This window comes from Kryptolebias marmoratus, linkage group LG15 (assembly GCF_001649575.2).
Source record: "Kryptolebias marmoratus isolate JLee-2015 linkage group LG15, ASM164957v2, whole genome shotgun sequence".
Classification (NCBI taxonomy): domain Eukaryota; kingdom Metazoa; phylum Chordata; class Actinopteri; order Cyprinodontiformes; family Rivulidae; genus Kryptolebias; species Kryptolebias marmoratus.
In genome coordinates, this window is record NC_051444.1 from 12565370 (window position 1) to 12592128 (window position 26759).

At 39.8% G+C, this 26759-nt stretch overlaps 1 protein-coding gene across 2 annotated transcripts; it reads left to right on the forward strand.

The window, feature by feature from the left end:
- The first annotated feature begins 6361 nt into the window (after positions 1 to 6361).
- Positions 6362 to 26759, forward strand: greb1 (growth regulating estrogen receptor binding 1). Of its 2 annotated transcripts, none has more exons than XM_037979694.1 (34): positions 6362 to 6487; positions 11560 to 11741; positions 11909 to 12016; positions 12134 to 12310; positions 12498 to 12680; positions 14152 to 14265; positions 14512 to 14634; positions 15890 to 16054; positions 16172 to 16294; positions 16450 to 16635; positions 16823 to 16959; positions 17067 to 17343; positions 17451 to 17579; positions 17662 to 17874; positions 18567 to 18764; positions 18951 to 19134; positions 19263 to 19446; positions 19607 to 19743; positions 19855 to 20206; positions 20323 to 20438; positions 20598 to 20797; positions 20883 to 21450; positions 21597 to 21753; positions 22219 to 22321; positions 22523 to 22678; positions 22774 to 22910; positions 22999 to 23160; positions 23835 to 24039; positions 24156 to 24318; positions 24423 to 24541; positions 24745 to 24977; positions 25211 to 25411; positions 25565 to 25703; positions 26272 to 26759. In XM_037979694.1, the coding sequence occupies exons 2-34, from the start codon at positions 11567 to 11569 to the stop codon at positions 26433 to 26435; spliced, it is 5988 nt and encodes a 1995-aa protein (XP_037835622.1). In that variant the 5' UTR covers positions 6362 to 6487; positions 11560 to 11566; the 3' UTR covers positions 26436 to 26759. The 2 variants fall into 2 exon arrangements, with proteins under 2 accessions (XP_037835622.1, XP_017274122.1); XM_017418633.3 differs by having other exon boundaries at positions 11560 to 11720.

Consider the following 26759-nt stretch of genomic DNA (forward strand, 5'->3'; position numbering starts at 1 on the left):
TCCTACCTGTTAAATATAAGCGGGTAGCACAAATAGATCTATGCATTAAAAGCAGCAAGTGTCTGAAAAACATTACAACTTACGTACAAAAACTTACAAAAGCACAAAAAAATACTTCAAAAACACTCCACAAAAAATAAATTTCACTTATCAGATTTTTTTATGTACAGATATGCATCTTTTAATGGTTTAAAATAAAAAAAATAAAATAAGAAAAATCTAGTTATTTCCATGCAATGTCCAGAAAGAGGTGTTGTTCAGCTTGTAGGGCACCGCAACTGCTTCCACCCACCTCCATCATCATCATCATATGAAATTACTTTTTGTCACAACAAAAAATAGTGACTGGTAAAATATTTGAGTGGCTGGTAAAAAATGTTTAATTTCCACCCCTGAAACACATCTTCACATAAAACTGATCAGGTGGTTGATTGCGGCCTGTGGAATGTTGGTCCACTCCTCTTCAATAGCTGTGGGAAGTTGCTGGATATGGGTGACATGTCTGATCAGGATGCTGGCCATGCAAGAACTGGGATGTTTTCAGCTTCTGGGAATTGTGTACAGATCCTTGCAACATGGAGCCATTTATTATCATGCTGCAACATGAGGTGATGGTCGTGGATGAATGGCACAACAATGGGCCTCGGGATCTCGTCTCTGTATCTCTGTGCATTAAAAATGCCATCAATAAAATGCACTTGTATATGTTGTCAATAATATATGCCTGCCCATACCATAACCCCACCGCCACCATGAGCCACTTGATTCACAATGTTGACATCAGCAAACTGCTCACCCACACAGCGTCACACACGCAGTCTGCTATCTGCCCTGTGCAGTGAAAATTGGGATTCATCCATGAAGAGAACACCTCTCCAGCGTGCCATAAACCATCAAATGTGAGAATCTGCCCTCTCAACAAACTCCAGTCAGGTAGAAACCCTGATGATGATCAAAAACATGCAGATGAGTTTGCCTGAGACGGTTTCTGACAGTTTGTGCAGATTGTTTTTAGTTATGCAAACCGGTTGTTCCAGTAGCTGTCCGGGTGGCTGGTCTCAGATGATTTTCGAGGTGAAGATGCTGGATGTGGAGGTCCTGTGCTGCTGTGGGTACAAGCGGAGTTATGAGGCCAGTTAGATACACTGCTAAATTCTCTGAAACGTCTTTGGAGATGGCTTATGGTAGAGAAATGAACATTTATATCATGGGCAGCAGCTCTGGTGGACATTCCTGCATTCAGCATGCCAATTGCACACTCCCTCAAAACTTGTGACATCTGTGGCATTGTACAGTGGGATAAAACTGCACATTTTAAGGTGGCTTTTTATTGTGGCCAGCCTGAGGCACACCTGAGCAATAATCCTGCTGTTTAATCGAAATCTTAATATACCTGTGTGGTACATCTCAGCAAAGAAGTGCTCACTAACACAGATTTACACAAATTTGTAAACAATATTTGAGAGAAAAAGGCCTATTGTATACATAGAAAAAGTCTTAGAGCTTTGAGTTCAGCTCATAAGAAATGGGAGCAAAACCATAAGTGTTGCTTTGATTTTTTTTGTTTAGTGTACCTGTGAGTTTGTCTGTCTGTGAGAATCTGCATGCATGTTTATCTGCTCATACAATAAATGACCTATAGCCCTCTGTCTCTCACACACTCCTCTCCATCACTCCAGCCTCTCATTACAGCTGCCGAAGCCCAGCCTGTCACGTAATTAAAGGCAAAGTTATAAATGACCAGCAGGCCAAAAGCCATATTTCACAGGTGGCCGCATATTTATTTATAATTTTTTCACCTTTAAATGTGTTTCTTATGCAAATGAGAACCAGGACACTTTTCAATTAACTTTGGGGGCCAGTCCCTCTAAGTACCACAGAAGCTTGTTATTGAAAATAGAGTATTTTTTTGTTATCCACCATAAATTATTCCTGTCTGTCAAAGAAAGTGCAAGATATAATGTATGAACATGCATTGGTTCTACCAGAGGTGGCGGTTGTAATTCCCATCCCCTAAAAACTTGGTGATTGCTTTTCTAGAAAACCAGTATTTCATTTTTTTGCATTTTCTAACAGGTAAACTGTGTGATGCACCTCCTCCCCTCTCTTGTTGCTTTCCTTTTGTTTTGTCGCTCACCTGCACAACACAGCCTTGCTTCCACTTAAACTACACTGCAGGGCAATTTAAAGGTATATTAAATTAGCAATTGGCAAGCAGGCAGTAAGGTATGGTTCTTTTATGGTGACAGACTGAGAGTGCCCCCCTCTGCCTCATTTTCCTCTTAATTGACCCACTGAGGAAAAGACAGCAGAGCAACCCAGCTATACTATCATAAGGAGGAGGGGGGTTATTTAGAGCTGATTCTCTGCTGGCAGGCTGATGGGGGAAAAAAAGTTTAGAGGAGAAAGTTAAAAGCAAGACAATGACTGTTAACTGGGGAAAGAACATGTGTTCCTCCTGATCTCCTGTCCCATCAGCAGACCCTCGCAGTGTGAGATGTGTAGGTTATGCTTTGAGGTACGTGTGTGTGTTACATTTGTTACAAGAGTGTGTGCATCGCGAGCTGAGGTGTGTATGTGTGTGTGTGTGCAGCGGTGCCCTCTCCCTGGTGCGTAAAAAACGCCCATTAATTGAATTCCCCCTAATTTCCCGTCAGCCTGGCCTCGCAGAGCGAGACGCCTGCCTGCCAGCCGAACAACGCCACACTTCAGGTGTGGTGGATAATGGAGGATGACATTTCTGTCCCACCATGCCTGGGGGGCAGCATGTGATACATGGCTTCCTCTATGAAGGTTAAACTCAGCTAACCTGCCTTTGGCGTTTCATTATCCACTTGTTAAATACTCTTTTGGTAATAAAATGATTAAAAATTTTATTGCTCCTCTCAAATGAGGCCTCTTTTCAAAGGGACTTAATGACTTTAAAGATGGATATGAGTATGCGTGTGTGTGTGTGTGTTTGTGTGTCAGGGTGCACTCTATGTGTGCATGCATGTGTGTGTGTATCCAGACAAGTGCATCTTCAGTTAGGCACGACCAGTGTGTAAAGACCTAATGAGAGTGATATGCTTTAAAGCGAAACCACCATTATTCTCAGCCAAACGACCTGGCCCGTCATTATGTTTAAAGCAGCAATACCATTCCCTCTGCCAGGGCACATTCAAATAGATGTGTTTTACATATACAGCTCAGTCTGTGTCTTGAAATGAAGTGAGGTATTTATACTAAAATGAATGGGCTGGACTATTTTTACATCACGAGTTAAGCACCGTGGCTATAGCAACGGGACATAAAATATTATATTCGACCCATTAACAGGAACTACAAGCCTCGCCTAGGCCAATATGTCTCCACAGTGACTTAGAAAATCATCACATCCAGTGTCATTTGCCTGTAAAATTAGCAGAAAAGAGCCACTCTCCTGAGCTCTGAGTTTGGAAACAGGAATGAATGACAGGGACTTGATTTAGGGCCACTTAACAAAGAGACAAGAATGTGGTAGTTTCATTAGCCATTAAAAAATGTTTTTTGTTATCTCAACAAAAGTTTTTTGTTTTTTTATCATTGTGTATCACATCTGAAATGTGAAGACAGATGTTCTGTGTAGTTGTGTTTTTAGTTGCTCAAAGCAAACACGTAGTTTAATTTGGGGAAGTTCCTCAGATTAGCTGATCTCCCCTTTGGGTCTTTGGGTTCCAGTCAGTTTTGTTAGGGTTCATTGTTGTACTGCTGCTGCCCACACACACACACACACAAACACACACTTTATAAATGGCTGGATCCCCCTCCCTCGGGCCAGAGGAGTTGGTGCTGGCCAGTTCATCAGATATATGATGGCAGCCCGCTCCGCTCTGCTCCACTGGACCCTGTCCAACACCTGTTCTCCCATCAGGGGATGTTGTGTTGGCGTGGCATGGTTGTGCCACTGTACAGATTGGCACTGCCCAGTTGGGGCAGCGCAAAGGATGAAGTATGAGATTCCCAGTGATAAAATGTAAGCTGTAATTAGGAGGGAGGACCACAGTCAGAAATGGTTAGGCTATTTATAAATAAATATTGCAGTTTATGTTTTAAGTTATATATATATATATATATATAATATATTTGGCAACTCAGTGAACCATGTTGTTTTTTCATGTAGAGGTACAGCTTCAGCTCTACGCAGCTGTAATACCAGACTACAGATGTATTTGTTCAAGTTCTAATTCAAAACCCTGTTTAAACTTCTGTATAGATGGATGTTTATCCTGTATTTTTGTTAAAGAAAGAAATCATCGTTTGAATTTGATGGAAATTATTGTTAATGAAGTCATTTATGATAAACAAAACTTTTTTTTTTGTTTATGTAAGTTGTAGCCCACTGCAATGAAAGGTCACCAATAATGTCAGTGCCTGCAAAGATAGAGAGACATAACATGTCCGTGTGTGTGTGTGTGTGTGTGTGTGTGTGTGGCAATGTTATACATATTTTTGTGTTTTTTGCTCAAAACAGCATCTCTGTTAGCACCAAACTCAATGTGTCCCATTAGGACATAAGAGAATTGTGAGATGTGTATGTGTAAATGGAATATTTTACACATTTGAAAAAAATGTGCCTCAGTTTGCAATTTTGCAGCTAGTTAAACTACTTATCTACATTTTTTACAAGAATAACACGAGAAACCAAGCACCAGTGATGAACCATCTTGCTTGTAGCCACAGGAATATTCAGAAGGACAGGGGTTTGGTTGCGCGGGTGTCACTAAGACAGATTGTCTGGGAGAATAGGGAGATGTTGAGAGAGAAATTTGCGCTGCAGAGTCTGAAGTGTGGAATGGGCCACAGATTACCATCTGAAGGAATTTGTCCACAGCAGCCAGTCAGCAAAATGTTTACAACAATATTTATTTAGCAATAATTTAATGTTTAGCTACATAAACCATCCAGAGACATTATTTTAACTAAAAGGTACAGACATTTACAACTGTTTTTGTAAAATTTAGCTAAACCCCATTGATGAAGTAAAATAAAGCTAAACAAATAGGCTGCTTTATAATAAGTACCTGTGCACTATATGTATGATTATTGTTACAGATTGTCTCTATAATAGTTTTTTGCTGTGGCTTATTGAGTTTAGACCAATAAAAGTTTCATTTCAGACAGTGACACACACAGCAGTGCTGCCACTTTGCTACGTCTTTAGTCACCAGTCTGGTGGACATTTTCACTGGACTGAAAATGAGTAAGAAAGTAAGAAAGCAGCCAAAATCCAAAGAAAAAAAATTGAATTAAAAGTCATGGTTTGCACGAAGGCACCCTTTGTAATTATTGAGTAGGAAATAGCTACGTTTTATGCAGACAGACACCCGAGTAAACCGCTCAGATTGTCCTACAATAATTTAGAGAAAGTTTGTGCTTCTGCCTTTACGCTGTAAACACATTATCTGTCCAGTAGAGGGCGGCAGACATAATTTGCATTAAAAGTTCTAAACATGAGAGGGTTTTCCCACTTAATGTTGATTTCTGTTTTTTTTTTGTTTTGTTTTCTTTTGTTTTGTTTTCTTTTCTATTTTAAATCGAAAATTATTTTATATTATCAAGAAAAAATTGCAATTTTGGTCTATGTAAATAAAATTAATTAGATTAGTTTTGATTTTCTTTTTATAAAAAACACAAAAAAATGGCATTTTGGTTGATGACCCTCAGCTAATAACGACCTTCCTTGTGGTTAAAAAAAAAAAAAACTTCCTCTGACTCAAAAGCCTCCTTCTAAATTTGACTGCTATAAATTGATTCTCAGAACATCCAGCTGGTTTTTGTTTGTTTCTCAGATTTGTAATGTTCTTATTTTCTTTTTTTTCCCTCTTTCTTTGATTAATTGTTTATTTAAATAAGCTTAGCAGTGACAAATGCGCAGAATTAGATTTAGAGCCGACGTTTAAAAACAAAAACACCAAAAAAAAAAAACCACAATGCTAAAATGCTGCTATTTTCACCTACAGATGAGTTTGTTTTACAATGAAATTCTAAGTCAAAAAATACATTTATTACATTTTATATATATATATATATACAAATGGTTGCAAATCACTTTACTTGTTATAATTTGTATTTTTACACCTGTCCAGGTGTAGGACAGGTAAGGACATTTAACTCATCCAGGCACCAAATCCTTGAAGCATTTTTCTCCAGTTCCTTTTTGTCTGTAATGCTGACTGACATGTTGTGGGAACATTTCATCTTTTCAGTGTAACCCCTCATAAATAACCCTGCCTTGGTAAAAATGAGTTCAGCCTGCCTGCTGCCGGACCGTACCACTGCAGAGGGGGGAGGGGTGGGCAGGGGGAGGAGGGAGCTCGCGCAGGATCAGAGGTGATGACACGCGCGACACCCAAGTCATTCTCTCCGCAGGTCTCGCGCTGGTGACATGGTGGCAGCCCCGTGGACCCGTTTGCTCGCCTTCGGAGAAAAGTAGCTTTTTTTCTGCTCGTGTCGCAGGAGAGCGGAGGTGAGTCGGTCCTGCTGCGGCTGGTTGTTTGTTTGTTTGTTTGTTTTGTTTTGTTTGTTCCGACTTGTTATCGATAAAATACAACTCTGAGCCTCGCGCTCTGCCGCCTCAGTTGTTGCTGATGCTGATAAGAAACAGGGAATGTCCGAAACGATGCGACCTGTGGAGTCCGCCTTTTATCGTTTAAATAACTCAGGATAAAACATATATTATTTGTGTTTGTGTGTGTGTTTACTTAATTTGAGTTTAATGTAAGCCTAGTGAAATGTGAAGTTAGAAAAATAACTTAATACCCTAAGATAATAAAAATCAAAATGTACCCCCTTTTTAAAAGAAATTTCGCAGCTCTGCATTAAAACGAATCCCTAAAAGTTCTGTTAACAATTAAACAGGCCAGGCCTGATTTAGTCAGCATTGTAGTTCTACTGCAACTAGTTTATTAACTTTTAATGTAAATGTTTCACCAGATGCTGGACAAATATTCCAAACTCGTTTATTTTGTGTCCTAATTTAAAAGTTATGTTTAAGGACTGCATTGTGTCAGAAACCGTCAAACTGCTTATTGTTGTTTTATTTATGTGTCAGGGCTGTAGTGAATCATTATGTGTCTTAAGGCTGCAAAATAAATCTGTTTAATTTTATTTTTTATGCAATTATCTTTGCTATGGTTGGTGATGTTGAGCCGGAGGAGACTGTTGAGTATTTTAGTTTGCAAAGTCTGGATAAAAATCACTTTTTAATAATGCCTATTTGTTCTTAGCTATAACCGTGGGGGATCCTTTCTTTTCTCCATGCCCAAATTAAAATTTGCGAAACATTCTGCAGCCATACGAGAATACACTTAAAGCCAGGTGTTCCTGCAGCTAGACAATACAAGGGCCTGCACAGTTACGTAAGCTATGGGCCGCAGGAGAAACAAAAAGTGCTCAAGGACGTTCCTCGAGATAACAAAGTGTCAGGCAGTGCAGACGCCGAACATTCAGGGAGGTGGACATCGTGTAGACTGACACAGTGACCTGAAGAAGACATGTTGTGTTGGATGGCACTGTCTCACTGCAGCTGAGTGTCTTCTCTGTGTTCTTAGCGCTTTTTAAATGGTAATAATGTGTTTTGTAAAGGACATTGTACAGAATTAGTGTAGGAATGTGCAAGAAAACATAATCATTTTAAATGGGTTGTGAGTTGCAGGTGATGCTCTGAGGTCTTGGTTGGTTGTTCAGTTCACTGTGTGGACGGAGGGCCGGACAGCTCGCTGCAGGGTTGGCTGGCCATCGATCCTGTGTCTGTTGGGCAAACTGTGAATGGAAGCATTTGCTGTGGGTCACTGGTCAGCAGTGCTCCCATCTGAGCATCCTCTTTAGCATGTTTGCTTTGTTTGTGTGTGTGCCGTAGGCTGTGTTTTCACAGAGCATCTGTAAAGCTAGGCGGTTTTTATTTTTGTTTGTCGTTTGTTTGTTTGGGCTTTTTTTTGTTTTAATTCAACTTTTCATCCCTGAAAGAGATGTTGCAGCGGGCAACTGACACCGCTCTGCATTCCTTTGCTATTATCTTATCTCCTTCTGACACAAACTCACACACAAGTGCATCCATCCAGGGCATGACTTCAGAGAATGCTACTTTAAATTTAGCCTCAACCATAGCAGGAACTTGACTCACCCTTAACCATAAACTAAACCTGACCTTACTTTTATTTTGAAACCTCTAGTTTTTTTTAAATTATTTGTTTGTTTCGTTTTTTAGGTCTTATAGGTTGCTTTTGGGTCTAGCAAACATGAGCACAACCTGAGCCAAACACACATTTTCTGCTTATGCCTTTTATCCTTGTCAGTGCATTTCATTCTCAGCAGCATTTGCATCTGTGTGGAGATCCTGTGTGTCACACTGAACAGAACCAGAGAATAGTGTTGATGCTTGTGTGTGTGTGTGTGTGAGAGAGAGATTGGTATGTGGGCCTGGCTCAGAGCAAAAAAAAAAAGCCAGGGGTTCTTTATCTGACCTCTCCCAGCCTGACCTTTCACCCCCCTCCAAGACAAGCTCTTTGTGTCCTCTGAGCAAGAAACCATGGAAGAGCGTGTCTGGGTGTGTGTGTGTGTGTGTGTGTGTGTGTGTGTGTGTGTGTGCGTGTGTAGGTGTGTGTGTGTGTGTGTGTAGGAGAAGTATAGGCCACATCAAAGTCTTACTTAAACATTGTTATCTGGACTCACCTTTGACCTTGTGGTCATGAGACGTCCCTCAAACTAATTCAGCCGTGCCCTCGGAACAGAGATTATATATGAGTGTTTGCATACGTTAGCAGGCAGCGGAGATGTGTGTCATGGAAAAATAGGACTGAGTAGTCCCAAAATTACCTGAGAATTAAGTTGAAATTAATCTTTTCTAGCTAACTAGAAGATTCTATCAAATATTCTTACTTTGTTTTTAATTTATAATAAAAAGAAATGTCTGTTATTAAAAACCTTCTACATCCATTATAAAATATTTAGTAAGTAGTATGCCTCAAAAATATTTGTCCAAATCCTTTGCAGTATTAAAATATTTAGAGGAAAATGTATTAGTTTGAGGGGCCGTAAGTAAAAATTTCATCTGTGTGAGGTTGTGTGTGTGAGTGTGTGTTTGAGGTTAGTGGCGAGAATGGGGTTCACAGGGTCATAAAACACCACAATAGTGTCTCTCTCCCTGGGGTGAAAGAGGGGCAGAAGCAGAAGACGAGGGGGGGAGATGAAAGGATCTCCCACTTCCACGTCAAGGAGAGAGGAAAGAGGGGGAGGTGGGAGGAGAGAAAAGATCAACAAAGCTCTCCCAGAAGTTTTACTTACAGCTTATTTCTGACATCTCAGCTGCATGCCGTCCTTTTTTTTGTGTGTGGCAGGGAAGACATTCGGTGATAATACCAGAATTACCTTAAAGGCAAGTCCAGGATCTTTACCACAGAAAGTGTTTGTGTGCACTTTTAGATTACAGCCCTTAGATTTGATAACACAGTACTTGATAGAACTGGATGTTGTGTAATCCATGGCAATACTCTCAGAAAAATAACAAATTTGATATTATATAATAATTACTCACTTGGCTATTTTATTAAAATTCCTGTTGTCATATGATCTGAAGGACAGGTTTGATTAAGATCTTGTAAAAAGTAGAAGATACTTTCCCTACCCTTTTTTTTCTCTACATTCTCTACATGTCCCTTTTAGTCTGAACTGTCCCTGGTTGTAAAAACATCTGCATGCTCTTTGGCAGAAGGTGTGATTGCTTCCTGTCAGTGCTGGCTGTGTTATGACGGGGCCTTTTTGTCTTCCACCCTCCGCTCCTCTACAAGGTGGTGCTAGGCCCTAAAACTCTGCTCCGCTTCTTTACATATGAAAGTGTGGAAACAGAAGGTAGGCTCGTGTGTTCATCTTCGACTTGAATTTCTGAGGAGAGCGTCAAGCTGGGAAGAATCTCATAAAACCTGGCTCTGCAACATCCTTACGTGGAGCCGTATTTTGAAAGAGGGGCTCAACCTGCACTGCGGCTGGCATCTGCTGTCAGTGCTGTAGTTTGACTGTAGTTTGCTAAACTCTAATGGTTAATTAAGCAAAGTTCTGAATAAAATTAAATTTTAATAAATAGTTTTGAGTATTTGGTTTCTGACAAAGACAAAACATTGTTTTGTTTTGTTTTTAAGAAGAAATTGTAACTTTTAAACTCATTAAGAGATTAGTTTTTATTAATAATTATACTATATAGTTTCTGGCTCTGATTTCATTAAGCAGGGGTTATTGTAGAGTTTCTGTTGTTTACCTCTGATTTATTATTAAACTTTATGAAAGATAAAGACTGACAATAACATCTCCATAGTTCTTTATTGTGCAGGTTCATGTGGAACAAAATGTCATATCATACAACAAAAAATATAAATTTTGGTAGTAAAAGAAATTTAAGATTTCCATTGTGTTATTTTTTTAAAATTATTTATTTATTTATTTGCAATGATGTTGCCTGCTACAGATATTAATATAATTTTTTTTGGAGTTCCCAAATTATACAAATAACATTTATTGCTGATTGAGGTGTACACATATTGCTAATAAGGTAAATAATCAAGACATTAAGAGTTTTATGATGAAAATGAAAAGAAAAGTGTTTAACTGTGTAACATCACACAGCTCTTTAAATCTGTACTGACATCTTTTCATTAAGCTGATCCTCAGTTTGCTCCCTGGTCTATTAGTGTCATGCTACCAGGTTTCTCAGTCAGTCATGTGAAGCTTCTTGTTGGTCTGGCAGCCAGCACAGAGGCTGTCAGACAGATTTTTTAAAAGGAGGATTAGGTTGATTACCAGTTAATTTTATTGTTTTTCTTCTTGCTGAACCAGTTCATTTGCTCTATGACACATTTGGTTGTTTTCGTCTGTGGAAAACTTTCTGTGTTTCTTACATTTTGTTTCCATTTGTTTAAGAGGAACCAAGAACTAAACAAGGAAGAGAAGCCAAGTCAGAGAGAAGCACTTGGAGGAAAAAAAAGCAGAAAAACAGAGGGAGGGAGTTGTGTCTAGGTCAGGGTGTCCTGACTCTGTCAGTGCAGCAGATTTTATATTATGTTGTTTGGGTCAATGCCATGCAGCAGGAACCACAGTTTAGGCCTGTGTGAGTCTCTCTCTCTCTCTTTCTGTGTGTGAGCAGATGTACTCCTGAATTTTACACTTTTTGCAGAAGTGTGGATTTATCTGTCTGTAACTTAACATTGAACTTTAAAGCCAGAGGGCTTCCTAAATACATCTTATAAACTGAAGACTTACTGTTTTCTCAACATCTTTTGATACTTATTCCATTTTACATTTTGATGCTTTTTTACCTTTAATTCCCTCATTTATTTGTTAGGTTGGTCTGTTTTATTCGAAAAGTCACAACATTAAGATTAACTGTGTTGTTTTTTTTTTCATTTATTGAGCTCTACTTCAACTGGATAATCAAAAGCTATTTCTGTTTGCTTTGTCTTTAAACCCTAATGCACATTATAAAGTGTTAGGGTAAAGCAAAATTGTCAATTAACTTTGTTTATTTAAATCACAGTGACTGTGTGTTTGCAGGACACCAATGGGGAACTCGTATGCAGGCCAGCTGCGGAGTACACGCTTTGAGGAGGTCCTGCATAACTCCATAGAGGCATCACTGAGGTCCAACACCATAGTGCCTCGGCCTGTCTTCACACAGCTGTATCTTGAGACAGAGCAGTCACTGATACAGGATGGTGGGTTGAATACATCAGCAGGTGAAGGGACTTTGACATCACAGTCAGTTTGAGTTCCAACTTAATGATCTCAAAGTGCTTTTGGATCCAGATTCAAATATCATGCTTACAGTTTCATGACTTGCACAAAAATCATCCTGAAGTTTTTATTTTGTAAATGGTTTTTTTTTTTTGTTATTTTCCAACAGGTCGTGCACTGAATGAAGATGAAGACGATGACGATGGCTCAGAGTCCAATAGTCCACCAGTACCATACCAGATGAAGCCACCTCCCGAGGGATGCTGCACCACAGATGGCACGTGCACAAGCAAACCTATATTGGCAGCAAATATGCAAAGTTACTTCATCAACTGTCCTGAATGTATCAGCCAAATTATTCTATAAATGGATTCTGTCCTCGTCCTCCTAACAGGGTTTTGTCAGGCTGGGAAGGACCTGCGTTTGTCCTCCCTTGCATCAGAATCCTTGGATGTCCCTCCTGGATTCCTGTTTGTCGGAGTAAAGTCCCCCTCTCTGCCTGACAACCTGTTGGTGTGTGCCGTCGACCGCCGCTTCTTGCCAGATGAACGGGGTTGCAACGCCTTGCTAGGTGAGGCAGGAGGCCTACGCAAAAAAAATATTTTGGGTTTCTGTTGAAAAGACTAAATGTTTCAAAATGTTAACTTTAACCTCTGAAACAATGTCCCTACGTTCTTACTTTGATTTAAATACATCTGTGCCTTTAGGGTTGCACAAAACTCCTACACTTACAATCATATCTCTCTCCTCTCTTCTAGGGTTTTCAGGAAACTGCATGGGCTGCGGAGAGAAAGGTTTTCGTTATTTCACCGAGTTCTCCAACCACATTAACCTGAAGCTCAGCACACAGCCTAAGAAACAGAAGCACTTAAAGTACCATCTCTACAGAAACAACCAGGGTGTCCTGGTTAAAGGTGCTCCCATCTGCTGGAGGGGGAATGGTAAGAGATGAACGTGTTGTTTCTACCTTCACAGCAAAATGTGTAGTTTCCTCAAAATCAGTCTCAGATTTATCATTAAGGCAATCATTTTGCCTTTTTGTGTAAGATACAAAAGATACTAAAATCATATAACTTTATATATAAAGATAATATGATGCTGGACTAAAAAGGAACTTTTAAAATATTCACTTTTAGAATTAAGTAAGTAGGTAATGGCATTACTGTGAAAGCTGTAGCTGCTAAAGCAATAAAGACTGATTTTCAAAATGCTGCTTTAGTGACTTCATTAGGTCTGAGATTTTTTGGAGAGTCCGATGTTGGTTAGACTCTGCTCTCCCTACATTCTTACTGTAACTAGAAATTAAAATTAAAAATAGCATTTTTTTTAATTGTCTTACAAAAAGTCTTAATCTCTTGACTTGTCTGTTGCAAATCTCTGAATGTATGAATGTGACCTGATGGACTGGTAGTGCAGCCTCATGAAGGGGTGAAAGGTCAGACTTTAGAGTTTACTCAGAGACCACAGCCTGTAGGCCATGATATGAAGGAATACCATCTGGTGCTAATGGACTCTAATGGGATATATTTACCCCTCTCTTTGCTCTGTTGAATCTTTCTTTCTTAACTCTTTTGTTTGAGATTATTAGACTGAGAGCATTTGTTACCCAAGCCAAACTCAAAACCCAGCCAAGAGCTAAAGACAAATCCAGTGCACAAGGGTCACATTAGTAGCAAGTCGGCTGACTGATTTTTACTTCTGTCTGACAAGAACAAAACATCGACTTTTCCCAGAATTTTACTTTAATGCAAGACGGGTGTTAGTGGAGAGAAGGATAAACAGACACTGTGGTTCCTGCAGAATGAAGCAAAAAAAAAAGTGTTGATTGGACACTTGCAATCAGTCTTAAATTCTTTCCATTCCAATCGTTTACTTTCCTTTTTCTCCTCCTCTGCTGCATGGATTTGATTTAATTGCAACACTCAATGACTGAGTAGTTCACATGAACTCTATGGGTTTTCAAGAAAATATGTGGATAATTTGGTCTGGACTTTTTCCACTCTTGCTATTTAAACAATTACCTAACAGCAGGATATGTGCAGCTGGAGATTTGCTTTGACAACATGAAATATAAGGGAGGACAGGACGAGATGGGAAAAGTATGTTCTGGAAATGACTGTCCTAAACAGCAGGCTAAGAACTGTTGATGAATCTCCCTGAGGACTGCTTTTGCGTTTACCTCCTTTCCACTGTCTTTAACTGTATACACAGTATTGACGAGCGAGTGTGAAGCAGCACACAGCTCCACAGATTACATGTATGACGCAGTAGAGACACTTTCTCACATTGAGTAATTGGTCCAGTTTAGTTCACTCATGAGCTCACCTTTTAAGCTTTTTTATATTTAACTTTTTCTGCATTAGGTTTGGAGCTTTTGTGTTGACAGATAACAAATTTGTTGTTTGTTTTTAGATGGCAGGATGAGACAAATAAGATCGAGTCTGTCAGAAGGCCACTTGGCGTCAGATGAACAGCCACCAAACCCTGCGCTGGCTCACGCATCACACACACCTGGCAGCTATACAGGTATAAAGAAAATCACACGCAGACATTCAGCTAAACCTAAAAACTCTGAGTCCGTTTTAAAAATTCTTCTAACTTGATATTTTGTGTTGCCTTGAAATTAAGTTAAGTGTAGTTTGATCATAGAGCTGCCTAACATTATTAACATTATTATTAATAATATGTGGTGAATAAAAAATAATTATTCTCATTTGAAAGTTTTTATTATTCAAAGCCAACTTTTGCCTTTTGTATTCGTAACTTTTTAAGGATCACATGTGGAGGCACAAGTAGCTGAGGTCCCCCACACGCTGCTGAACGGCAGCCATGCAGTTCCCTCCATTTCTCAGCCGCCTTTAAATCAATCAGGGCCTGGCAGACCCATGGCTACAGGTACAGATTCTGCTTTTTATTTACGTGTTTATCCACAAATAACCTGTTGTTTGATCGACTGACATATTTTATTTACAGCCATTGCAGGTGATGTGTATTTATTTCATTTAGCTAACCTGTGTTAATAGATGCTGTAATCAGAAGATTTATTTAGCAGTTTAATTATATTTGATGTTAGGTATCAGTTTAAAAAGTTTCCCCTGCTTGGTTCAGACTGATAAAATTCCAGTTAAAAGATTTGGAACCTTAGAAGAACCATTAATTGTAACTTGACACATTTGTATTAACATAAGTCCTGACAGTGTTTTGAGCCAATAAACAGGTCAAGAAACCTGAAAAGTTTAAACAAAAATCACTCTAAATTTTTGTTTAAACTTATTAAAAGGAATAAATTTCATCTGCAGTAAAAACTTATTCCAGATTATATCTCTATGTTTTTTGTTTGGAAGGTAAGCTGTAGCTGCATTTTAACTAGCAATTGAAAGTTTATGCTGATTTTACTGATATGATGCATAACACAATTTCTCTTCACTTTGGTTACTGTTAACTGCCTTCTTTTGTGCTTATAAACATGAGCGGTTTATGTTTGTCGGAATCGATTTCCTTCATTTTGTGTGCTTGTGTGTGTGTGTATGCAGTGCACAGGATGCAGCCAGCTGCATTGTTTGTTGGGGGTTTCCCATTGTTTTCTCGGCTTTCATTTGCCAACACTTGGAGCAGTAAACTTCCACCTCTTTTCTCTTCTGTCTGCCTCTCTGTCCTTCTCCCTCCCTCTCACTCAGTCTGCCTCCTCTATAAACCAGGGTTGTAAAATTCCCTCTTCGTCTCATCTTCTTTTTTTCCTGCTTTATCTCTGAGGGAAACTCTTCCTTCCTGTCGGTGTTTCTTTTTTTTTCTTTCATTGCCCTTTTAACAAGTAGACCTTTTATGTGTCTCCATTATTACTGTATTTTAACAGATACTTGTGAGGAGCAGGCAGATAAATGCATGACTAAAATACAACTCTTTTGCATGACACTATCCACAAAAATCCTCCCTAAACACCTTTTAGTGTCTGTGTTAATTTGTGAGGTATTAAGATGGGAAGAGTGACTCCTGAGCTTCTCAGGCAATTACTATTAATGAAAGATCAAAGCTCTAGAGCTGATACTTCTGAGCAGCTGGGGAAAAACAGAAAATGGCAAAACAAAATGTATATGTAGTAATGTTAAAATTTCATCTGAATCCACAATGTTTTTGTTTTTTTATCTAATAGGGACCCATTCAAATGCTGCCCCCCCAAAAAAGAGACACAAAGGCTGGTCGCCTGAATCGTCTGGCAGCAGTCTGACAGAAAGCACTGTGAAGCCACCACCATCATCATCATTAGCCTTATCAGCATTATCAGTGTCTTCTGTCATCCCCAATGGAGCCAGATCAGGTACAAACAGGTTCAGAAACATATTCTGTGTATACGTTCAGTCAGTTGTTATTTGTTTTTATGCTCAATGTAATGAAGGTAAATGTCTTCCTCTCTTTCTTTACTTTTTATGTTCAGAGAGTGCAGTCCTTCAGAGTTCATCACGGGGATCTTCGAACCCACTGTCTCCCCCGGACTTGTCTTTAATAGTGCCTGATCAGCTATTACACGCCTGCAGACTGCAGCCTGTCATATTTAGAGGTTAGAAGATCTGTTATACATGTATGAGTTGTACTCAAAAACACTCAGAAAACTACACTGTTGCACGCTTGTACATGTTATTGTAACTATGACAGAATTAAACTGATGAGCATTGTTACTCTTTTTTTTTTTTTGCACACCTCTTGTTTACATAGGTCATGGCCCTCTTCCTCAGCTCACTGGCAACATAAGTGATGTGCTCGTCAGTTCTCTGCTCCAGAGTTGTTACATGAGCTCACAAACACTCCCCAGAGTCTATCAGCATTATGGGCCGTCACCTATTCAGCCACTGTCTGCTGAGATGCAGATTCTGCTCACTGTTTACTACCTCGTTCAGCTAGGTCAGTGCAAAACCTTTCCTTTATTCTGGTGGTTTTAGTATGCTGGATTTACCTTTGTTTTAAAGTAATTAAAAGTAATAAAAATGTTGCCTTACATTGAATTTGAATCATGTTTATCACGTCATATTCTCTGTAACTAATGTAATGTATTTACCAATATTTTACATGTTGTTGTTTATTTTCCCAGGCCCTGAGCAGGTGCCTCTGATTGAAGACTTGGAGCAGATATTCATGAGGTCATGGAGGGAATCCCACCTGAGCGAGATCAGACAGTTTCAGCAATCTCAAACATCAGGAACCCAAGGGAGGCACTACGGCATGGAGGTCAGACATGACAAGAGAAACACAGATACTTATACTTTCACTAAAACAAATCATTATTAAATTATAACTAAGTAAGTGACCAGATTCTTAAATTTGATTGTCTCCAGACCCCTTCTGCTTTGCCGGGCCTCCCTCAACATCTCTCTTTACCTCCACACAATCAACAACCCCTGACCCCCAGTCAGCTTCCCTGGCTCGCCCAGCTCGCTGCATCATCTTGTGGAGAGGGTGTGGTGGTGATGGGAGAAGAAGTCAAGTCTTTGGCTCAAGGCCTTCAGCAGATGTTTGCCAGGTTGATGGAAGGACGGCTTGAAAACACAAACTATGTGGTCATCATTGTCACCTCACCCGGACAGGAAACGCAATCCTGCATCGTAGCAACAGGCAAGAAATGTATTTTTAGAAATACAGTAAGTCTGGTGTGAATTTTTTTCTGGAAGTTATGAAGTTCCAAAACCTTGATATTGTGTGTCTTTGTGCCCGTGTTGCAGGTAAACACCAGTGTCGTGCCTTAGCAGAGAGTATGTTTTCTCCTGGTGACGGACTGAAAGAAATTAGCCACCAGATTTACACAGGAGCTGCTCAGGAACTTATTCAGTATTGCAATTCCCTTGGTCAAGGTAAATCTAATTGTTTTCAACATATTTATGTGTGTTTTAATCATAATGAACTAACATGTATTTGTGTTGTTTTTTTTCTCAGACGGTAATATGGACTCTCTCCTAGACAGCGTCAGTGTGGATAACAATGAGCCATCCACCCCGTCCAGCAGCCAGGAACTAGCTGAAGACAGGAGTCTTAATATGACACACAGCCCAAAAGACACACACAGTCCAAAGGATTCACATAAACAAAGTTTAAAAGACACATCAAGCCCTAAAGTGACGACTTCAAGTCCCAAAGACACTTGTTTAGGTAAGAACAAAACACAGCAGAGACCCATTTTAAGGAAGCCTATGCTGAGCAAGTCTACTGGAAAAAAAGTAGATCTGTTATCACTCAAATTGATATTTATTTTTTATTTTGAAAAGCTCCAATGTAAACTTTATGAGGGAACAAGAAAAATAAAAATTGTTTCTTACAAAAATAACAAAAAAAAGATCAAAGTGATTGAGCTGTGAATTAAAGTGTAGAATATAGAAAATATAAACTGTTTCGCAGAAAATTTGTAGTTGAACAAGGAAGGTGAACACTTGTGTAGGGTTTGCAATTTTCCTGAACAGCCATTAAGATTTGATTTTAAAATCCCTAATGTAAAATATACAGTATGTAACTTTTTATTAAAAGACACATTTGTTTTGACACGTGACCTGAGATGACATTTGTTCTGAATTAATGTTATTTCAATAAACTAAATTTAATTGAACTAAAGTGAATTAGTGTCAGTGTGTCAGATTTTAAATAGAGCTTGAAGAAGCTGATCATAGGTTGTCCACAGTAGTATTGTATGCTGTTTCATACCTTTGAGCTTCACATTTCTAGTATCACTGTATCAACTTTGAAGATTCTCAGTCAAATTGAGTTGTCTGCCCCTTCTGCACTTTGTATGTATCATGTTTCTTCTTTGATTGGAAAATCCTTAACAATCTGAATTTGTGTGTGTGTAGAATACACTGTAGAATGGCGGGAGGTCCGTCCCATCCAGCTGGCAGTAGCCAGAAAGCTGCTGTCTCACGTGTGTGCTATAGCAGACTCCAGCACACAGAACCTTGACCTTGGCTCCTTCAACAGGGTCAGCTTCCTCATCCTGGTCCCGCCCTCTGAGGTCACATTTCAACAGACTGTTTTCCACCTCTGGAACTCTGGTTAGTAAAATCAATTAGTTTGTCAATTATTCAGTTAATTGGTGACTGTTTTGTCAGGAACTGCATTTATTAGTCAGCTTCTAAGTACAATATTTGTCAAGAGCTAAGAAGCGTTGACATACTTTTGCTTTTGGTATGTAAATTGTTTTAACTTGTATAACTTCTACCACTTTTTTTGGCTACCAGGCGTTCTACAGGAGCTCGGGAGTTCAGACCAGGAATGTATGTCTCAAAAGGAGGCCGAGCGTTACGTGGTTAAGATGGACCAGAGTGCTCAGGCACAAATTGACAGCCTCATCCAAGAAGCACAAAGCAACTCCTATACACTCTACATCCTGGTTCATGACCATGCCCACTGGGATGTTTGCAGGTTTGCTAGAAAAGCAAGGAAAAATGAACAGATACCAACAAATATTGTGTATACGTTTCATTGTCTCTTCAGTATGTTTAACAGATGTGTTACTCAGCCTCTGTGGGTCTGTTTCCTTTCCCTCTCAGCTCATCCTGCTGCAGTGCAGACAGTGGTGTGGGTTTGGTGGATAAACTGTTGAACTCACGACAAGTGACAGAAGCCACAAACATCCTGATTCTGCACGTCACCTCATTTCCCTTCGCCCTTCAGACACAGTGCACTCGCATCAGCCCCTATAACGAGATCAACTGGCCATCTGCATTCAGTAATGTAAGTCTAAGTTTTGTTTGTGATGTGTAAACATATAGAACATATGTAAACAGCTCTGTGTCCAGTGATACAATGGTTGGGCCAGTACTTCTTGTAGACAGCTATAGTGATACAAATGTTTGAAAATCAAATGATTGATTTTGGGTGCTTGCATGTGCAGGATGTGGACTTGTATCATGAGAGGACACGGTACTTTGGTGTGTCGGAGCTTTTGGAGACAACTCGCTCAGGAAATAGCCTGCCTCTGATGCGTTATGATTCCTCTTTTGAAAGCATGGCATCTACCCTTGGAGAAAGGTGCGACACCCACAAACAGTAGTCTTAATGAGTTAAATGCTGGGCAAAGTTTTAAACTATACCACAAATACAACTGAAAGCCCATTGAGTCTTTCTCTTTCTTGTTTCCAGGTTTCCAAAGCTGCACAGCGCTGTGATCCGGACTACAGTCTTGATTCGACACTACTGTGTAGCACTGATGGCTGCATCTGGCAAAATCAGCAGCTCTCCCAATCTCCACAAACACACCTCTGTGGAAACCATGGAAATTGTACAATCTCTGCTCTCCGCTGCCCAGCAGTGTCCCTCCCACCATGGTCACATGATCCTGCTGCGAATCCCTTCTTTGGCTTTGGCAGTGTGGGCCCATCGACGGCTGTCAAGAGTGAGGAGGCAGCTGGGGTTAGAGGAGAGTTTTGAAATCATCCTGGGGAATCCCAACCAAGCTCTGACTATCGGACAGACTTTCACTGATCAGATCAAGGTAGGATAGTAGTTCATGTTGATATAAAATATGAAATAATTTTATCATTTACTGACAAATTGTTAAAAGAAAAAAGTGAACATATTATGAAAATTGTTTATTTTTGTGTTCTTTAGATATGGTTAAAGATTCAGGATGCTGACTGGATTCCTCGTACCTACTTGGAGCTGGAGGCCCTCCCCTGCATCCTTATCCTGTCAGGAGCTGAGCCACTTGGAGAATCATTGCCCAGGTTCACACACTGAGAGCTACACAAAGACATTCTGACTTCTGATTAAATCTTTTCTGATAATTTATTTAAAAAAAAGCAAAAAAATAAAGAAAGAAATATACTAAAATGAAAACATGTAATGTAAAATTGTAAAAAAAAAAAAAAAATTGTATCTGACAGGTCATTGAAGTATTGTGATCTTCGGGTGATAAGCTGCTCCTACCTGCAGCGTACGACTCTTGAACAAGAGCTGGGACTGGCTGCTTATCTGGTGAAGGCAGAGTCACGGCCGCCACACAACCCTGGACCAGGAAGTGACGAGATCGAAAGTGATGCTGAAAAACTCAGCAGCACAGACAATGAAGAGGAGGAGGGACAAGGTAATGGTAGGGTGAGAGTCAGAATGGAATGTAAATACTTCTAATTAATTTAATGATCTGTCTGATTTTTTTGGGTCATTTCCAGGAGACTCTCCCCCATCGTCCACTCAGCCACTCCAGCCATGTCCTGACGGAGCTGTTGATACACTCCCAGCTCAAAGCACCACCTCTCAAAATGTCCATAAAGGGACACTGGACACCATACAGCCTCCATCAAAACCACAGAATCAAGTTCTGCCCCAGACCTCAACTCAGTCATTTTCATACCTTCAGACTGCGCCTCCCCACCAAAACCAACTTCAAGTTCAAAGTTATCCCCTGGGTCAGCCAAATTCCCAGCTGCAGCCACTGCTCTACGGTCAAGTTCAGCTACTGTCTCAAACAAATTCTCAACCTTACACTCAAACAACCTCCCAGCAGCAGCCTCATTCCCAGGCACAAACTCGTTCCAAGTCTGCATCCTCTGGCTCTTCATCCCCACAAACCTCCTCTTCTCATCTGAGCTGCTCATGGGCGCGAGGGTTGAGCCGTCCGCCCTCTGTGCTCCTTCCTCGTGCCATCTACGACATTATCACAGCCAGTGACAGCAGTGGGCTTCCACGATGTACTTCATTCTTGCCACACATGTCTGTTGCTTGGGCAAGCAGCTTCAGGTAGTAGAAACATTTTTTTTTACAATACAAATAACGTAATGCTTAATAATGATACGCTGTTGTGTATCCAAACCTGGAGGTCAAAAACATGCAGTAGTGAAAATATAATATGTATACATGTTAACATGCAGTGTCTTTTTGCACAGACCTTTACTGAGTAAAATGATGACATGTACAGAGCAATCACTTTATTATCGTCAGTGGACGGTTCCTCGTTCCTACCACATGGACAGCTGCAACCGCGCTGAAGGAAGGAGTGATAACTTCCATCCTCGCAGGCTGCTGCTCAGCGGACCGCCACAGGTAATATCAGTCTTTCCGTTTCTATTTTTCCTGTTCAGATTTAGCTCATGCTGTAATCTGTGTTCATACTTTACTTTCTTTTCCTTTTTTCCAGTAAGCCTCTGAGCTGTGTTTAAACCCCTGAGGCTTTAAAAAAAGGCATTTATGCTTTTATTGCCTTCCAGCTAGATTACTGCCAGTTTTTTTCCATGTGAGTGAAAAAGGAGTGGTTTTATTGTCTTCTGCACCTTGTAGGAAAGGTGGTCCACTTTTGTTTTAGAAAAAAAGTCTGGAAATGCCTGTTTTATAGAATGATTGTTGCATCATTATATATTTTCCAACAAAAATCTGTTTTTATTAGGTTTTATGCTTTGGTCTTTAGACCTGTGTCACTTTGCTCCATTTCCTTTCAGCTTTTTTTTTGGGCTGTAACAATACATTTACTATAAACCTACTGTTTCCCCTTGCTGCTTGTTTGATGTTTAGGTGGGTAAAACGGGGGCATACCTTCACTTTCTGGGTATCCTGTCTCGCATGCTAATCAGGCTCATGGAGGTGGACATCTACGATGAGGAAGACATCAACTCCAGTCAGTATAATTGTGGCAGAAACCAGTTTTTACCCTTACCGTGTTAATTACTGAGACTTTTCAATGAATTGACTCAGTTTTCATTTTATTCTTTTGTAATATAATTTATTGTAGCTTTTATAAATCTGTGGCCTGATATTTTCCTTTAGTGCTGTAAATTCATATCAGATGTATACTTTTTAAAATGTGTTTTGCATTTAGGTGCCCAGACAGAAGGGGTGCAGTACCACCCACCTAATTCTCCCTGGCCCAACACAGAAATCATGAAGAAAATACCTTTTGACTACACTATTCATGATGCTAAATATGATGACATCAGCACTATATATTGCCCTGGATTTAAACCACGTACTGATGGTAAGTAAAAAAAAGACTTGCATATTTGCAGGGCTCTTTGTCAGACCTTATTTTCCTTTGTTATAATCTCCTTTTTCCTCCTTTGTGATGTGAAGGAAACCCTGTGTGGCAGGAGGATGTGTACCTGCGCAGACGGACGACTAGGATCAAGCTCTCCAAGTATGCGGCCTACAACACCTATCATCACTGTGAACAGTGTCATCAGTACTTGGGCTTCAACCCCAGATACCAGGTCAGCACATTGCACACAAACAGTAGGAGACATTACAATCTAGGTGCTTCTGAGCTGTAAATGAGAGTTTCCTCTGATCCTAATTCAGATGTACGAGTCGACACTGCACGCCTTCACATTCACTCATCTGCTGCTCGGAGAAGATATTCAGCTCTACTTCATCATCCCAAAATCTAAAGAGCACTACTTTAGCTTCAGCCAACCAGGAGGCCAACTGGAGAGCTTGAGGCTGCCTCTTACTTCTGACTGGGTGAGTCCTTCATCACCAAAACATCAAGCACTAAATCTCACCTATGAACATTTTCACCTTTTTTACATCCTGATTTAATATAAACTTACATTTAGCTGGAGTCCTGCTGCACTCACAGTCAATGTGCCCAAAACAATGCTGCAAGATTTTATTTCACACTACTGATAACAAGTAATAAAATCAAATAAAGAAAGGTTTTAAGAAAGTTTAAGTTTAACAGCTTGAAAATTTGTCATATTGTGTTATTGATTCATGAAAAAAACATATAATTTTTTTTTTTTTTTGGTGTTGTTGACCATATCAGATATAGACACAGACTTTATCCCTTTGCTTAAAAAACTGATGCTGATGATTTTCAGTGGTGACGACAATTCCTGGTTCCTCCACTAGATGGGGCAATAGTTAAAACTATGACTCAAACTGTTTTGACATTCCAGTAATTCTTCTTATGACAAAATTAAAATAAAATAAGACTATGCACGCATATTACATGTTTGAGAAGAAGAGCAGAAGTCTTCTGATCATACCACAATGTCTTTTCTACTTTACTATTTACGTTTTGCATCACGTGGCACTGTCTAGAAACATTCAAGGACGTGATATCTTATTTTACTGACAATATTTTCAAACAAATAAACGTTTTTTAAAGCAACATTTATTCATTCATTTCACAGAGCCCAGACTGCGTCAAAAGTCCAATCTTCACTCCGACCACCGGCCGTCATGAGCACGGCCTGTTTAACTTGTATCATGCTATGGATGGAGCGTCACATCTGCACATCCTCGTGGTTAAAGAGTATGAGATGGCTGTCTACAAGAAGTACTGGCCCAACCATATCATGCTGGTGCTGCCCACCGTCTTCAATGGAGCTGGTATAGGTATGTCGCTGCTGTTTAGCACTCTTGTGTTTTATTTATTATTTAATCTTATTACTATTTTATTTGATTGTTTTATTATTTATCATTTTTCTAAACAACGTCTGATATTTTTGCAGGTGCTGCTCACTTCCTGATAAAAGAGCTTTCGTATCACAACTTGGAGTTGGAGCGCAGTCGGCGCTCAGAGGGAGGAAGCCCCGCGGTCGACGTCTGGCCCTTCATCATCCTCGCCGATGACTCCTGTGTTATGTGGAATGCAGTGGACCTTGACAAGCCAAGGTAAAGGACAGAATAGTTGTTGCTTGTATAAGAAGTGTGTTAGGATGTTGTGCAATCTTTTTTTGCTTTGGATATATTAAAGTCGATCTTTATTTGTTTTTCAGTGGCCCAGTGGACCATGCTGTGTCACTGAAACAGGTCTTGCAGCACATGGAGGCCTGTCCAGATTTAGCTCACTTTGGTCTTTGTGGGATCAGGAAGTGGAGCAGCTGTGGATCCACAGGTCAGGATACATAATTTCTTTCGTTTTTCTATTCTTAATTTTTGAAAACAAGAAAAAAGAAACTGACCAATTGAAATAGTTTATTTTTATCTTTTATTATTGAGATTCCTTTTTTGTTTTATAAAAAAGAAGTCATCCAAACAAACTCCCCTGATTTGGTATTACTGTAATGTTGCAAAAATTATTTTATACTGTTGAGCCAGGTTTCAAACACTGGGAGCCGTTCTCCAGAGGTCACCTTCACGATTTCCTCTTCCTCAACGTTGACCGGAGTCAGAACATCCAGTACAACCAGAACCGCTTCACGTGTCACGATGTGGACTTCACACTGAGGCTGCACAGCGCCGGGCTGCTTGTCTGCAAGTTCAACAACTTCAGCGTCATGAAGAAGCAGATTGCCATTGGAGGATACAAAACATTTATTATCAAGACCAAGGTAGAGGCTTAAAAAATATGGTAACAAGTTTTTTTATTTGTGTGAATTCAACTGTACATTATCAGAAATGTTAAACTTCTCAGATAAAAACATCTTCCATCATGAGAAAATGTTGAGTATTTTGTTGATGTTTTAGACTATTCATTTAATAACAAACAAGTAATGAATCAGGAGGTAAATCTGTGGTTAATATGAGCTCTGAGTAGTTGTCAATAATGCTCATTTTTATTCAGATGACAGATGTTTCCACCTCAGTGGGGCCCTCACAATACATCTGTGCTCCTGACAGCAAGCATCTTTTCTTGGCTACACCAGCTCAGCTCCTCCTGGAGAAATACCTGCAACACACAAGCCAGAAACTGTTTCCACTCAGCACCAAGAACTACACACACCCGGTTCTGACTGTGGACTGTTACCTCAACCTGGGGCCTGAGGTACAGACACATCCATCCAACTGCAAAGGCACATGATCACACAAATGATCGCAGGACATCACAGCTTTTTCGTCTGAAGTAGATTAACTTTTTAAACGAACAAGTCTGGGTCTGTTTCCAAATACATTTTATCGTATTTCACGCCTCCTGCAGGTGACGGTGTGTTTTGTGAGCTCCAGACCTCATTCTGTCAACGTCGGCACCACGGGGTTGTTGTTCAGCGGCCTCCTCCTCTGTTTTCCTGACACGTTTGTGACCCCTGGGTTCCTGAAGAAGTTCACCTTTCTCAAAGGTACAGCAGCACATAAAAATAGCTTTACATGTGACCCTTCTGAAAACATGTTGAAAAAGAAGTTAACACAGTTTGCAGATCAGGTTTTACATGATGTCAGAGTCATTATTCTGAATGCCTGAAAGTCCTTCTGCACATTTAATCGTTTACTATAAGGTCTTGTTCCAAATGAATGATTAAGAAACACCAAATAACACATTTGTATATACAGTGTGTAATTGCAGCAATCACTAATGTGGACATGGCTTATAAATTAGATGAAACATGTTCCTTTATATTTATCATACATATGTATCCATACAGCTACTGAAATACATTTAAAAATTACCTAAAAGGTTCATATAAACAGTTATAAAGTTATTCTGACTTATTGGTAAATCCATCTTTCTGTCCCTGCATTCAACACAGCAAGAAACTGCATCAAAGTTGTTAAAATAGCATAAATGAAAATGAGAAGATTTGCGAAGTATTAAAATGAAAGCCTGTCTACTTTGAATCCTGTAGATGATATTGGTAATTAAATCTTGCTGGACATGCTTGTCCTGGTTAAAATGTCTCCTCCCTGTAGGTGCCACCCTGTGTGTCATCAGCGCAGATCGCAGCTCACTGAGGCAGACCGTGGGCAGGCTGGAGCTAGAGGAAGAGTGGAGGTTCAGGCTCAGCGACGAATTCCAGACTGCCAACGCCAAAGAGGACCGGCCGCTCTTCTTCCTGACAGGAAAACATATCTGACTCAAACAAATGTACACGAAGACCTGCAAAGAGTCACAGAGAGGACTGAAATCACTTTGCTCACTAATGAGAAGAAATTGAGCTTTTTTAAATATATATACATATATATGCTTCACACAAAGAATTGTTGAAAAGAGACTGAAGAGTGATAATTACCCGTGATTATACGCAAACTGTAGTGATATTTGGGATTTGAAAGTGAGAAGTAAAAGTCAAAAAGTTTACATTTGTTGTAGTTTCTGCATGAACACTTTTAATGCTTATGTTAGAAAGAACATTCTAAATTAGAAATACATGCATGAATAATTTTGTACAGCTCTTGAC

Bases quoted from the DNA above. Each gene is read 5' to 3' on its own strand.
- greb1 (XM_037979694.1), top strand. From the start codon at position 11,567: ATGGGGAACTCGTATGCAGGCCAGCTGCGGAGTACACGCTTTGAGGAG. The intron at 19,447-19,606 runs GTAAGTCTAAGT...TTGCATGTGCAG, and splicing joins GGCCATCTGCATTCAGTAAT to GATGTGGACTTGTATCATGA. The intron at 22,679-22,773 runs GTAAGTAAAAAA...TGTGATGTGAAG, and splicing joins ATTTAAACCACGTACTGATG to GAAACCCTGTGTGGCAGGAG.